This window comes from Oncorhynchus gorbuscha, linkage group LG10 (genome assembly GCF_021184085.1).
Source record: "Oncorhynchus gorbuscha isolate QuinsamMale2020 ecotype Even-year linkage group LG10, OgorEven_v1.0, whole genome shotgun sequence".
NCBI lineage: Eukaryota > Metazoa > Chordata > Actinopteri > Salmoniformes > Salmonidae > Oncorhynchus > Oncorhynchus gorbuscha.
In genome coordinates, this window is record NC_060182.1 from 2,777,634 (window position 1) to 2,791,818 (window position 14,185).

Here is a 14,185-nt window from a genome sequence, read left to right on the forward strand (position 1 = left end):
ACTGTAAACAGACGTAGCTCGTTAGCTAACATAAAAGTTGCTCACACTGCTACATCGACTGTAAACAGACGTAGCTCGTTAGCTAACATAAAAGTTGCTCACACTGCTACATCGACTGTAAACAGACGTAGCTCGTTAGCTAACATAAAAGTTGCTCACACTGCTACATCGACTGTAAACAGACGTAGCTCGTTAGCTAACATAAAAGCTAGCTTTGTTGACGCCGGCTGCTGGTAGATGACGCAGTTTCCCGGTTTAGGTTAGAGGTCACGTCGAAGTACGTTTCAAATTTTAGCGGATTTTAAGCGCTCTGCGTTCTCCTATACTAGACAGTATCTCTCTCATGTGTTCTTGGAAGATCCCCCTTGATAAGAACGGGGAGAACGCAGAAAGCAAGTGTGCATTCTGGAACACAGCACCCAGTCATTGTACTCAAGTCCTATTCAGATAAAACAGAGCACATGACAAATGTAGTACCACTGTCCTCAGAGAGGTGGCGCCACTCCTACCACAGTGACCCCATCCGAAGTAAGACAAGGCAATAATACTGGGGTGTGTAGTGGCATCAGAACACCATGTAAACTAGTGTGGGTTCAACAACGGCTCATCTCCTTCAAAAACATTACAAAATAAGAATAATACGCTAGTGGAAACCTGGCCAGTCTATCTGTATCAGTCTATCTGTATCAGTCTATCTGTATCAGTCTATCAGTATCAGTCTATCTGTATCAGTCTATCTATCTGTATCAGTCTATCAGTCTATCTGTATCAGTCTATCTGTATCAGTCTATCAGTCTATCTGTATCAGTCTATCTATCTGTATCAGTCTATCAGTCTATCTGTATCAGTCTATCTGTATCAGTCTATCTGTATCAGTTTATCAGTCTATCTGTATCAGTCTATCTATCTGTATCAGTCTATCAGTATCAGTCTATCTGTATCAGTCTATCTGTATCAGTATCAGTATCTCTATCTGTATCAGTCTATCTGTATCAGTCTATCTGTATCTGTATCAGTCTATCTGTATCTGTATCAGTCTATCTGTATCTGTATCAGTCTATCTGTATCTGTATAAGTCTATCTGTATCAGTCTATCTATCTGTATCAGTCTATCTATCTGTATCAGTCTATCTATCTGTATCAGTCTATCTGTATCAGTATCAGTCTATCTATCTGTATTAGTCTATCTGTATCAGTATCAGTCTATCTGTATCAGTCTATCTGTATCAGTCTGTCTGTATCAGTCTGTCTGTATCAGTCTATCTGTATCTGTATCAGTCTATCTGTATCAGTCTATCTGTATCTGTATCAGTATCAGTCTATCTGTATCAGTCTATCTGTATCTGTATCAGTCTATCTGTATCAGTCTATCTGTATCAGTCTATCTGTATCAGTATCTGTATCAGTCTATTTGTATCAGTCTATCTGTCTGTATCAGTCTATCTATCTGTATCAGTCTATCTGTATCTGTATCAGTCTATCTGTATCAGTCTATCTGTATCAGTCTATCTGTATCAGTCTATCTGTATCAGTCTATCTGTATCAGTCTATCTGTATCAGTCTATTTTTGTATCAGTCTATCTATCTGTATCAGTCTATCTATCTGTATCAGTCTATCTATCTGTATCAGTCTATCTGTATCTGTATCTGTATCAGTCTATCTGTATCTGTATCTGTATCAGTCTATCTGTATCTGTATCAGTCTATCTGTATCTGTATCAGTCTATCTGTATCTGTATCAGTCTATCTGTATATCTGTATCAGTCTATCTGTATATCTGTATCAGTCTATCTGTATCTGTATCAGTCTATCTGTATCTGTATCAGTCTATCTGTATCAGTCTATCTGTATCTGTATCAGTCTATCTGTATCAGTCTATCTGTATCTGTATCAGTCTATCTGTATCTGTATCTGTATCAGTCTATCTGTATCTGTATCAGTCTATCTGTATATCTGTATCAGTCTATCTGTATCTGTATCAGTCTATCTGTATCTGTATCAGTCTATCTGTATCAGTCTATCTGTATCTGTATCTGTATCAGTCTATCTGTATCAGTCCATCTGTATCAGTCCATCTGTATCAGTCCATCTGTATCAGTCCATCTGTATCAGTCCATCTGTATCAGTCCATCTGTATCAGTCCATCTGTATCAGAGTCTCTATCCGTATCTGTATCAGTCTCTGTGCATCTGCCCTTGGAGATGCTGAGGTCCAGGTTACCGGGTCGTGGTGACAGGGTCTTGGTGGTCAAGGTGTAGTCATGGTAACAGCTTGGTTCAATCTGCCCTTGAAGGTGGGTTCGGAGGTCGAGATTGTGGTGACTGAGCCACCGCCAGGGTCGTGGTGTTGAGGGTCTTGTGGGGGGGAGGTGTCTATCTGTCCTGAGAAGATGCAGAGGCTCGTGATCGGGGGGGGGGGGGTGGTCCTCTACATATCCTTGGCGGTACGTAAGTCAGTAGTAACCATAGGAGGTCCGTGGTCAGGGGATAGTTCAAGGGTCATGGGAAGGAGAATTGGGGGTCTACCTATCCTTGGCGGTGCGGAGGTCGGTGGTAACAGGGTCGTGCTGGATGGTCTGGTGCAGCATGAGGGCCAGGAGACCTGCTCTATTGGTCATGGCTGTTCGGACGTTCCTCTCCTGCTCAAAGAGCTCGTCCAGCTTGTACCACTGGACAAGAGGAGAGGGGACGAAGGAGAGGGGACGAAGGAGAGGACAAGAGGAGAGGGGACGAAGGAGAGGACAAGAGGAGAGGACAAGAAGGAGAGGACAAGAAGGAGAGGACAAGAAGGAGAGGACAAGGAGAGGGGACAAGAAGGAGAGGACAAGGAGAGGGGACGAAGGAGAGGGGACGAAGGAGAGGGGACGAAGGAGAGGGGACGAAGGAGAGGGGACGAAGGAGAGGACAAGAGGAGAGGTGACGAAGGAGAGGACAAGTCATATGAGAGAATGGCTACTTACTTAAACAGTTAAACAGCTAAAAAGGGCCTGAAATACTACATATGAGAGACTGACTTAACGTAACCTATGATTATTATGACACTGACCACTCTGACTCTCTCCAGGTCCACCTCAGCCCTCCTCAGTTTCTCCCAGCAGTAATGCTTGTTACACTTGCGCTTCGACACCCGGCAGTACTCTCCTGTGGCCTGGAAGACGTCTCTCACCAGAGGACAGCCACACACCTCGTCCACAGTAACCTGGTTAGGAGACAGGGCTCAGGTGGGAGGGACCACTGAAACATAACGGTCCTGGAGTCATAATGTGTTATTGAACTGAATAAAATGCCAAATGGCGTTTATTGTTCTGAAGATGATGTGTAGGATCAAGGCTTATAAATAGATGAGAAGGTGAGAGAAACCTACCTTGGATTCTAAACCTACCTTGGGTTCTAAAACCTACCTTGGGTTCTAAAACCTACCTTGGGTTCTAAAACCTAACTTGGGTTCTAAAACCTAACTTGGGGTGCTAAACCTACCTTATAGGATCTAAACCTACCTTATAGGATCTAAACCTACCTTATAGGATCTAAACCTACCTTATAGGATCTAAACCTACCTTGTGGGGTGCTAAACCTACCACCTTGGGGTCTAAACCTACCACCTTGGGGTCTAAACCTACCACCTTGGGGTCTAAACCTACCACCTTGGGGTCTAAACCTACCTTGGGGTCTAAACCTACCTTGGGGTCTAAACCTACCTTGGGGTCTAAACCTACCTTGGGTTCTAAACCTACCTTGGGTTCTAAACCTACCTTGGGTTCTAAACCTACCTTAGGGTCTAAACCTACCTTAGGGTCTAAACCTACCTTAGGGTCTAAACCTACTTTAGGGTCTAAACCTACTTTAGGGTCTAAACCTACCTTGGGTTCTAAACCTACCTTGGGTTCTAAACCTACCTTGGGTTCTAAACCTACCTTAGGGTCTAAACCTACCTTAGGGTCTAAACCTACCTTAGGGTCTAAACCTACTTTAGGGTCTAAACCTACCTTGGGTTCTAAACCTACCTTAGGGTCTAAACCTACCTTAGGGTCTAAACCTACCTTAGGGTCTAAACCTACCTTAGGGTCTAAACCTACCTTGGGGTCTCTAGAGTGTTCAGGACACAACACCTGCAGTCTCTTACAGTAGGTTTTACTCTGAGGGTTGTATACGTCACAGAACAGTCTGGTTGCACTGCGGAGAGAGAAAATAAACAACTAACTAACTCAAGTAAATAACACTCTCCTTTCCTACGAACTACTTGATTGAGTAAAAATGTACTTACTACGAGTGTGATTTATCCACTCAGTATATCAAACAGTAACAACTCTTTAAACTACAGTCCCGGCCAAAGGTTTGAGAATGACACAAATATACATTTTCACAAAGTCTGCTGCCTCAGTCTGCATGATGGCAATTTGCATATACTCCAGAATGTAATGAAGAGTGATCAGATAAATTGCAATGTTCCTCTTTGCCATGCAAATGAACTGAATCGCACAAAAAAAAACATTTCCACTGCAATTCAGCCCTGCAACAAAAGGACCAGATGACATCATGTCAGTGATTCTCTCGTTAACACAGGTGTGAGTGTTGATGAGGACAAGGCTTGAGATTACTCTGTCATGCTGATTGAGTTCGAATAACAGACTGGAAGCTTCAAAAGGAGGGTGGTGCTTGGAATCATTGTTCTTCCTCTGTCAACCATGGTTACCTGCAAGGAAACACATGCCGTCATCATTGCTTTGCACAAAAAGGGCTTCACAGGCAAGTATATTGCTGCCAGTAAGATTGCACCTAAATCAACCATTTATCAGATCATCAAGAACTTCAAGGAAAGCGGTTCAAGTGTTGTGAAGAAGGCTTCAGGGCGCCCAAGAAAGTCCAGCAAGTGCCATGACCATCTCCTAAAGTTGATTCAGCTGCGGGATCGGGGCACCACCAGTACAGAGCTTGCTCAGGAATGGCAGCAGGCAGGTGTGAGTGCATCTGCACGCAAAGTTAGGTGAAGACTTTTGAAGGATGGCCTGGTGTCAAGAAGGGCAGCAAAGAAGCCACAAACCATCAGGGACAGACTGATATTCTGCAAAAGGTACAGGGATTGGACTGCTGAGGACAGGGGTAAAGTCATTTTCTCTGATGAATCCCTTTTCCGATTTTTTTGGGGCATCCGGAAAAAAGCTTGTCCGGAGAAGACAAGGTGAGCGCTACCATCAGTCCTGTGTCATGCCAACAGTAAAGCATCCTGAGACCATTCATGTGTGGGGTTGCTTCTCAGCCAAGGGAGTGGGCTCACTCACACAGCCATGAATAAAGAATGGTACCAACACATCCTCCGAGAGCAACTTCTCCCAACCATCCAGGAACAGTTTGGTGACGAACAATGCCTTTTCCAGCATAATGGAGCACCTTGCTATAAGGCGAAAATGATAACTAAGTGGCTCGGGGAACAAAACATCGATATTTTGAATCCATGGTCAGGAAACTCCCCAGACCTTAATCCCATTGAGAACTTGTGGTCAATCCTCAAGAGGCGGGTGGACAAACAACAACCCACAAATTCTGACAAACTCCAAGCATTGATTATGCAAGAATGGGCTGCCATCAGTCAGGATGTGGCCCAGAAGTTAATTGACAACATGCCAGGGTGGATTGCAGAGGTCTTGAAAAAGAAGGGTCAACACTACAAATATTGACTCTTTGCATCAACTTAATGTAATTGTCAATAAAAGCCCTTGACACTTACGAAATGCTTGTAATTATACTTCAGTATTCCATAGTTGTAACGGCTCTCTTCTATCTCCTCCTCTGACGAAGAGGTGGAACAAGAATCGGACCAAAATGCAGCGTGATGATGATTCATGATATTTTAATGAAGGAAAACTATATATACAGAAACTACAAAAATAACTAAATGAAATAACGAAAACCGAAACAGCCCTATCTGGTGCAAACACAAAGACAGGAACAATCACCCACCAAACACTCAAAGAATATGGCTGCCTAAATATGGTTCCCAATCAGAGACAACGATAAACACCTGCCTCTGATTGAGAACCGCCTCAGGCAGCCATAGACTACGTAGACACCCCACAAAACCCCTAAGACAAAAACACACCAAAATAACCCATGTCACACCCTGACCAAATAAATAACGAAAACACAAAATACTAAGACCAAGGCGTGACAATAGTAACAGCTGACAAAAATATGTAAAGACAAGCAGCAAACTTTGTGGAAATTAATATTTGTGTCATTCTCAAAACTTTTGGCCACGACTGCACTACAACTAGTTTGATGGTTGTAGTATTAACATTCATGGTTGTTCCCATTAGCATATTACCTATTTCCTTTCAAACGTCACATTTCTTTAGGCTACGATATCAGTAAAATACCTGAGACCAGTGGTAGGTGTAGATCACGTCCCAGCTCTACTGGGATATGTGGTTGTCTCACCTAGCTATCTGAATATACTAACTACTAGGATATGTGGTTGTCTCACCTAGCTATCTGAATATACTAACTACTGGGATATGTGGTTGTCTCACCTAGCTATCTGAATATACTAACTACTGTGATATGTGGTTGTCTCACCTAGCTATCTGAATATACTAACTACTGTGATATGTGGTTGTCCCACCTAGCTATCTGAATATATTAACTACTAGGATATGTGGTTGTCCCACCTAGCTATCTGAAGATGAATATACTAACTACTGTGATATGTGGTTGTCTCACCTAGCTATCTGAATATACTAACTACTGTGATATGTGGTTGTCTCACCTAGCTATCTGAATATACTAACTACTAGGATATGTGGTTGTCTCACCTAGCTATCTGAATATACTAACTACTGGGATATGTGGTTGTCTCACCTAGCTATCTGAATATGAATATACTAACTACTGTGATATGTGGTTGTCCCACCTAGCTATCTGAATATACTAACTACTGTGATATGTGGTTGTCCACCTAGCTATCTGAATATACTAACTACTGTGATATGTGGTGGTCTCACCTAGCTATCTGAATATACTAACTACTGTGATATGTGGTTGTCCCACCTAGCTATCTGAATATACTAACTACTGTGATATGTGGTGGTCTCACCTAGCTATCTGAATATACTAACTACTGTGATATGTGGTTGTCCCACCTAGCTATCTGAATATACTAACTACTGTGATATGTGGTTGTCTCACCTAGCTATCTGAATATACTAACTACTGGGATATGTGGTTGTCTCACCTAGCTATCTGAAAATACTAACTACTAACTACTGTGATATGTGGTTGTCTCACCTAGCTATCTGAAAATACTAACTACTAACTACTGTGATATGTGGTTGTCTCACCTAGCTATCTGAAAATACTAACTACTAACTACTGTGATATGTGGTTGTCTCACCTAGCTATCTGAAAATACTAACTACTAACTACTGGGATATGTGGTTGTCTCACCTAGCTATCTGAATATACTAACTACTGGGATATGTGGTTGTCTCACCTAGCTATCTGAAGATGAATATACTAACTACTGTGATATGTGGTCCCACCTAGCTATCTGAATATACTAACTACTGTGATATGTGGTTGTCTCACCTAGCTATCTGAAGATGAATATACTAACTACTGTGATATGTGGTTGTCTCACCTAGCTATCTGAATATACTAACTACTGTGATATGTGGTTGTCTCACCTAGCTATCTGAAGATGAATATACTAACTACTGTGATATGTGGTTGTCTCACCTAGCTATCTGAATATACTAACTACTGGGATATGTGGTTGTCTCACCTAGCTATCTGAATATACTAACTACTGTGATATGTGGTTGTCTCACCTAGCTATCTGAATATACTAACTACTGTGATATGTGGTTGTCTCACCTAGCTATCTGAAGATAAATATACTAACTACTGTGATATGTGGTTGTCTCACCTAGCTATCTGAAGATGAATATACTAACTACTGTGATATGTGGTTGTCTCACCTAGCTATCTGAATATACTAACTACTGTGATATGTGGTTGTCTCACCTAGCTATCTGAATATACTAACTACTGTGATATGTGGTTGTCCCACCTAGCTATCTGAAAATACTAACTACTGTGATATGTGGTTGTCTCACCTAGCTATCTGAATATACTAACTACTGGGATATGTGGTCTCACCTAGCTATCTGAATATACTAACTACTGGGATATGTGGTCTCACCTAGCTATCTGAATATACTAACTACTGTGATATGTGGTTGTCTCACCTAGCTATCTGAATATACTAACTACTGTGATATGTGGTTGTCCCACCTAGCTATCTGAATATACTAACTACTGGGATATGTGGTTGTCCCTCCTAGCTATCTGAATATACTAACTACTGGGATATGTGGTCTCACCTAGCTATCTGAATATACTAACTACTGTGATATGTGGTTGTCTCACCTAGCTATCTGAAGATGAATATACTAACTACTGTGATATGTGGTTGTCCCACCTAGCTATCTGAATATACTAACTACTGTGATATGTGGTTGTCCCACCTAGCTATCTGAATATACTAACTACTGTGATATGTGGTTGTCTCACCTAGCTATCTGAATATACTAACTACTGTGATAGGTGGTTGTCTCACCTAGCTATCTGAAGATGAATATACTAACTACTGTGATATGTGGTTGTCTCACCTAGCTATCTGAAGATGAATATACTAACTACTGTGATATGTGGTTGTCTCACCTAGCTATCTGAAGATGAATATACTAACTACTGTGATAGGTGGTTGTCCCACCTAGCTATCTGAAGATGAATATACTAACTACTGTGATATGTGGTTGTCTCACCTAGCTATCTGAAGATGAATATACTAACTACTGTGATATGTGGTTGTCTCACCTAGCTATCTGAAAATGAATATACTAAATTTATGTCACTGTGGATAAATGACTAGAATGTAAATGTAACAATTTTCCATCAATTTCATTGACATTTGGTGTCAGTCGTAGGTGATGTTGCCGGTGGGATTGGTCCTTACCCTTCGATGCGTGTGGGGTACATGGAGCCGAAGGAGGTCTGGCTCTCATACTGCACAAGGAAAACAACACATTTAATACAGCACAGTTTTATTACAACACATTGCTGCTGAAATGTTTTTGACCTACTGACCTTAGCGTAGCATCTCTCCATGTGTCTTAGCGCCACCTTGGGGTTGACGGGGTGACTGCAGGACACGCAGAATATCTGCAGGTCTGTATCTGTGTCCCCTTCTGCCTCATTCACCTAAAAGAGAGCAACAAATATATAAAACAAAGTGCAAAGTGTATGAGGCTGTGTATGAGGCTGTGTATGAGGCTGTGTATGAGGCTGTGTATGAGGCTGTGTATATGTCTCTCTCTCTCTCTCTCTCTCTCTCTCTCTCTCTCTCTCTCTCTCTCTCTCTCTCTCTCTCTCTCTCTCTCTCTCTCTCTCTCTCTCTCTCTCTCTCTCTCTCTCTCTCTCTCTCTCTCTCTCTCTCTCTCTCTCTCTCTCTCTCTCTCTCTCTCTCTCTCTCTCTCTCTCTCTCTCTCTCTCTCTCTCTCTCTCTCACCTCTTCGTCCTGTTGCACCACCTGTTGCTTAGCCTTGGCGATGATCCCCTCCAGCTCGTGGAAGCGTTTCTCCATGTCCGTGAGTCTCAGGCGGGCTGACTGCTGATCTCTCCTGATTCGCTCCAGCAGCCTCTTGCCCTGCTCCTCGGCTATACAGGGAGACTGCTGCCACTGCTGTATCCTCTGAGGCAAGATCTCATAGATACGACTGGTGGGGACAGAGAGACAGAGACAGAGAGAGATATAGAGAGAGAAAGAGAACGCGAAAGAGATGGAGAGAGAGAGAGAAAGAGATAGAGATAGAGAGATAGAGAGTGAAAGATATAGATATATATATAGAGAGAGAAAGAGAATGCGAAAGAGATGGAGAGAGATAGAGAAAGATAGAGAGAAAGATAAAGAGAGATAGAGAGTGAAAGATATAGATATATATAGAGAGAGAGAGAAAGAGAGAGAATAGACAGAACAGATGGTGGGGTAAGATCTCATAGATACGACTGGTGGGAGGGGGACAGAGAGACAATTTCCTGGACAAATTGTTTCACTGTTATAGTGAAGGTGTAAACTTGGCAGTAGAAAACCTAAACAGTATATTTGACCTCTCAGCTTCCCTATCAAATCTAAAAAATGTCAAACAGACAACCTAAGAAAATTAACAACAATGGCAAATGGTTTGATGAAGAATGCAAAAACCTAAGAAACAAATTAAGAAACCTGTCCAACCAAAAACATAGAGACCCGGAAAACCTGAGTCTACGCCTTCACTATGGTGAATCACTAAAACAATACAGAAATACACTACGGAAAAAGAAGGAACAGCATGTCAGAAACTGTATGAAACTGAAGAATTCATGGAATCTAACAACTTCTGGGAAAATTGGAAAACACTAAACAAACAACAACACGAATAGTACCCAGGGTAGCCTAGTGGTTAGAGTGTAGAGGAGGTAGGTAGTCTAGTGGTTAGAGTGTAGAGGAGGTAGGGTAGCCTAGTGGTTAGAGTGTGGAGGTGGCAGGTAGCCTAGTGGTTAGAGTGTAGAGGTGGCAGGTAGCCTAGTGGTTAGAGTGTAGAGGTGGCAGGTAGCCTAGTGGTTAGAGTGTAGAGGAGGTAGGGTAGCCTAGTGGTTAGAGTGTGGAGGTGGCAGGTAGCCTAGTGGTTAGAGTGTAGAGGTGGCAGGTAGCCTAGTGGTTAGAGTGTAGAGGAGGCAGGTAGCCTAGTGGTTAGAGTGTAGAGGAGGCAGGTAGCCTAGTGGTTAGAGTGTAGAGGAGGCAGGTAGCCTAGTGGTTAGAGTGTAGAGGAGGCAGGTAGCCTAGTGGTTAGAGTGTAGAGGTGGTAGGGTAGCCTGATGAATCTGATTTTAAAATGCAATACACATTTTATTACACCCCAGTGAGACTCCATAGAATGAATAGACGATTAACCTGATTGTAAAAGATGTACCTCTGAAAGCGGAACCTATGTGTTTTAGAGTTGTAGAGAGGTTACCATATTTTGGCAAACTATACATACTGCTGCACAGAACATACTAGATGAACAGATTGATATGATCCCGTGTCTCAGGACTTTGTTCTTGATCCAGACAGAGAAAATGTGTTTATGACTATCACATATTTTACTAAGAAATATATTTTTTCCAGCTGTGGGCTTCTAATTCTTCTCTCATCATTTAAAATGTGGATTGACCAGATTGTTGACTTCCTCCCTCTTGAAAAGCTCACTTATGACCTCCACAAGAGACAGGGTTTGATAAACTCTGGTCTCCACTACTCAACTACATCTCAAACAGAGTGAATGCAGTGATTAGGGAAAGGAGTGTATACACATGTTGTGTAAGACACATTTATTTGTTAGCCGTCTCAGCTAAAGCTGGAAATATGTTTGTTTTGTTAGATATTCTATTTTGATTATATTATTTATAATTGATGTGTTTTGTTTTATTTTTTTGATTGAAAAACAAGAAGAAAAAAAATGGGAAAAAAATACAAAAATACAAAAATACAACAAAAACACTTGGTCATTACTTTATTGTGTGTAGATGGCTGTATCACGGTAAAATGTGGAGTAAGTCAAGGGGTCTGAATACTTTCTGAAGGCAGGGAGCCTGCTGTCGCTGCTGTATTCTCATAGATACGGCTGGTTGGTGGGGGACATAAGGACGGGCAGAGAGACAGATGGAAACAGATACATGTCCAAAAGGTGTCCTACAAGTTTCCTTCAAGTTTCCTTCAAGTTTCCTACAAGTTTCCTTCAAGTTTCCTTCAAGTTTCCTACAAGTTTCCTTCAAGTGTCCTACTCTCATCAAGTTTCCTTCAAGTTTCCTACAAGTTTCCTACAAGTTTCCTACAAGTTTCCTTCAAGTTTCCTTCAAGTTTCCTTCAAGTGTCCTACTCTCATCATGTTTCCTACAAGTTTCCTACAAGTTTCCTACAAGTTTCCTTCAAGTTTCCTTCAAGTTTCCTACAAGTTTCCTACAAGTTTCCTACACGTTTCCTTCAAGTTTCCTACAAGTTTCCTTCAAGTTTCCTTCAAGTTTCCTCAAGTTTCCTACAAGTTTCCTTCAAGTTTCCTTCAAGTTTCCTACAAGTTTCCTACAAGTTTCCTTCAAGTTTCCTTCAAGTTTCCTTCAAGTTTCCTACAAGTTTCCTTCAAGTTTCCTTCAAGTGTCCTACTCTCATCATGTTTCCTACAAGTTTCCTACAAGTTTCCTACAAGTTTCCTTCAAGTTTCCTTCAAGTTTCCTACAAGTTTCCTACAAGTTTCCTACACGTTTCCTTCAAGTTTCCTTCAAGTTTCCTACAAGTTTCCTTCAAGTTTCCTTCAAGTTTCCTACAAGTTTCCTACAAGTTTCCTACAAGTTTCCTACAAGTTTCCTTCAAGTTTCCTTCAAGTTTCCTACAAGTTTCCTTCAAGTTTCCTTCAAGTTTCCTTCAAGTTTCCTACAAGTTTCCTTCAAGTTTCCTACAAGTTTCCTTCAAGTTTCCTTCAAGTTTCCTTCAAGTTTCCTACAAGTTTCCTTCAAGTTTCCTACAAGTTTCCTACAAGTTTCCTTCAAGTTTCCTACAAGTTTCCTACAAGTTTCCTTCAAGTTTCCTACAAGTTTCCTACACTCATCAGACAAACAGGCCCAATCAATGCATTTAAAGACTATATTCTGTTTGTGATAAAACATTTTTTAAAACTGTTTTAACATAACGTTAAGTGATTCAGACAATAAATATTTTACATTGATTAAGGGTTTGCTACTTAATTGACAGTACATTGTTTTCGTGAATGACTCTGTTGTGTGTTTAATAAGTAATTCCTCTTACTTGGTAGCCAGTTTCATGCCGCAGTCCTCTGAGCAGTATTTGGAGCCAGCCCTGGCGACCTCCACACACCCTGGTCCCAAGCACTGTCTCATCCCCCCTCCTCCTCCACCACTGTCCCCCCGAGCCTCGCCGCCGCCCCCGCCACCCCTCTCACTGTGCTTCAGTCGCTCACGGTACTTCTGCTTCTGGCGACGCACCTCTTTCTGGAAACCAGGGACAATATAGGAGGTGGTTGGATTGACTGGACTTCAGTCAACTGAGCACTACAGAAATAGTCAACCGTGTATCATATATCTATAATATCTCTCTCTATAATATCTCTAATATATGTCTCTATAATATATATCTCTATATCTCTATAATATCTCTCTCTATAATATATCTCTCTATAATATCTCTCTATAATATATCTCTCTATAATATATCTCTCTATAATATATCTCTCTATAATATATCTCTCTATAATATATCTCTCTATAATATATCTCTCTATAATATATCTCTCTATAATATATCTCTCTATAATATATTTCTCTATAATATATCTCTCTATAATATATTTCTCTATAATATCTCTCTCTATAATATATCTCTCTATAATATTTCTCTATAATATATCTCTCTATAATATATCTCTCTATAATATATTTCTCTATAATATATTTCTCTATAATATATCTCTCTATAATATATTTCTCTATAATATATCTCTCTATAATATATCTCTCTATAATATATTTCTCTATAATATATCTCTCTATAATATATTTCTCTATAATATATCTCTCTATAATATATTTCTCTATAATATATCTCTCTATAATATATCTCTCTATAATATATTTCTCTATAATATATCTCTATAATATATCTCTCTATAATATCTCTATAATATATCTCTCTATAATATCTCTATAATATATCTCTCTATAATATCTCTATAATATATCTCTCTATAATATATCTCTCTATAATATATCTCTCTATAATATCTCTATAATATATCTCTCTATAATATCTCTATAATATATCTCTCTATAATATCTCTATAATATATCTCTATATAATAGATCTCTCTAATGTTTCTATAATATATCTCTCTATAATATATTTCTCTATAATATATCTCTCTATAATATATTTCTCAATAATATATCTCTTAATAATATATCTCTCTATAATATATCTATAATATGTCTCTCTATAAAATCTCTATAATATGTCTCTATAATAAATCTCTCTATAATATGTCTCTATAATATATCTCTCTATAGTATATCTCTCTATAAAATCTTTATAATATATTTCTCTA

At 40.1% G+C, this 14,185-nt stretch overlaps 1 protein-coding gene across 1 annotated transcript in view; it reads right to left on the reverse strand.

The window, feature by feature from the left end:
* Positions 1 to 2,521: 2,521 nt before the first annotated feature.
* The window catches only part of LOC124045453 (CXXC-type zinc finger protein 1-like), a 22,180-nt gene continuing 10,516 nt past the window's right edge, over positions 2,522 to 14,185 (reverse strand). Inside the window, exons 9-15 of the mRNA XM_046364751.1 lie at positions 12,874 to 13,076; positions 9,565 to 9,772; positions 9,144 to 9,257; positions 9,013 to 9,062; positions 4,076 to 4,172; positions 3,046 to 3,198; positions 2,522 to 2,668 (exon numbers count right to left, since the gene is read on the reverse strand). Of these exons, the coding sequence (XP_046220707.1) occupies positions 2,522 to 2,668; positions 3,046 to 3,198; positions 4,076 to 4,172; positions 9,013 to 9,062; positions 9,144 to 9,257; positions 9,565 to 9,772; positions 12,874 to 13,076 (972 nt within the window). The remainder of the gene's footprint in view (positions 2,669 to 3,045; positions 3,199 to 4,075; positions 4,173 to 9,012; positions 9,063 to 9,143; positions 9,258 to 9,564; positions 9,773 to 12,873; positions 13,077 to 14,185) is intronic.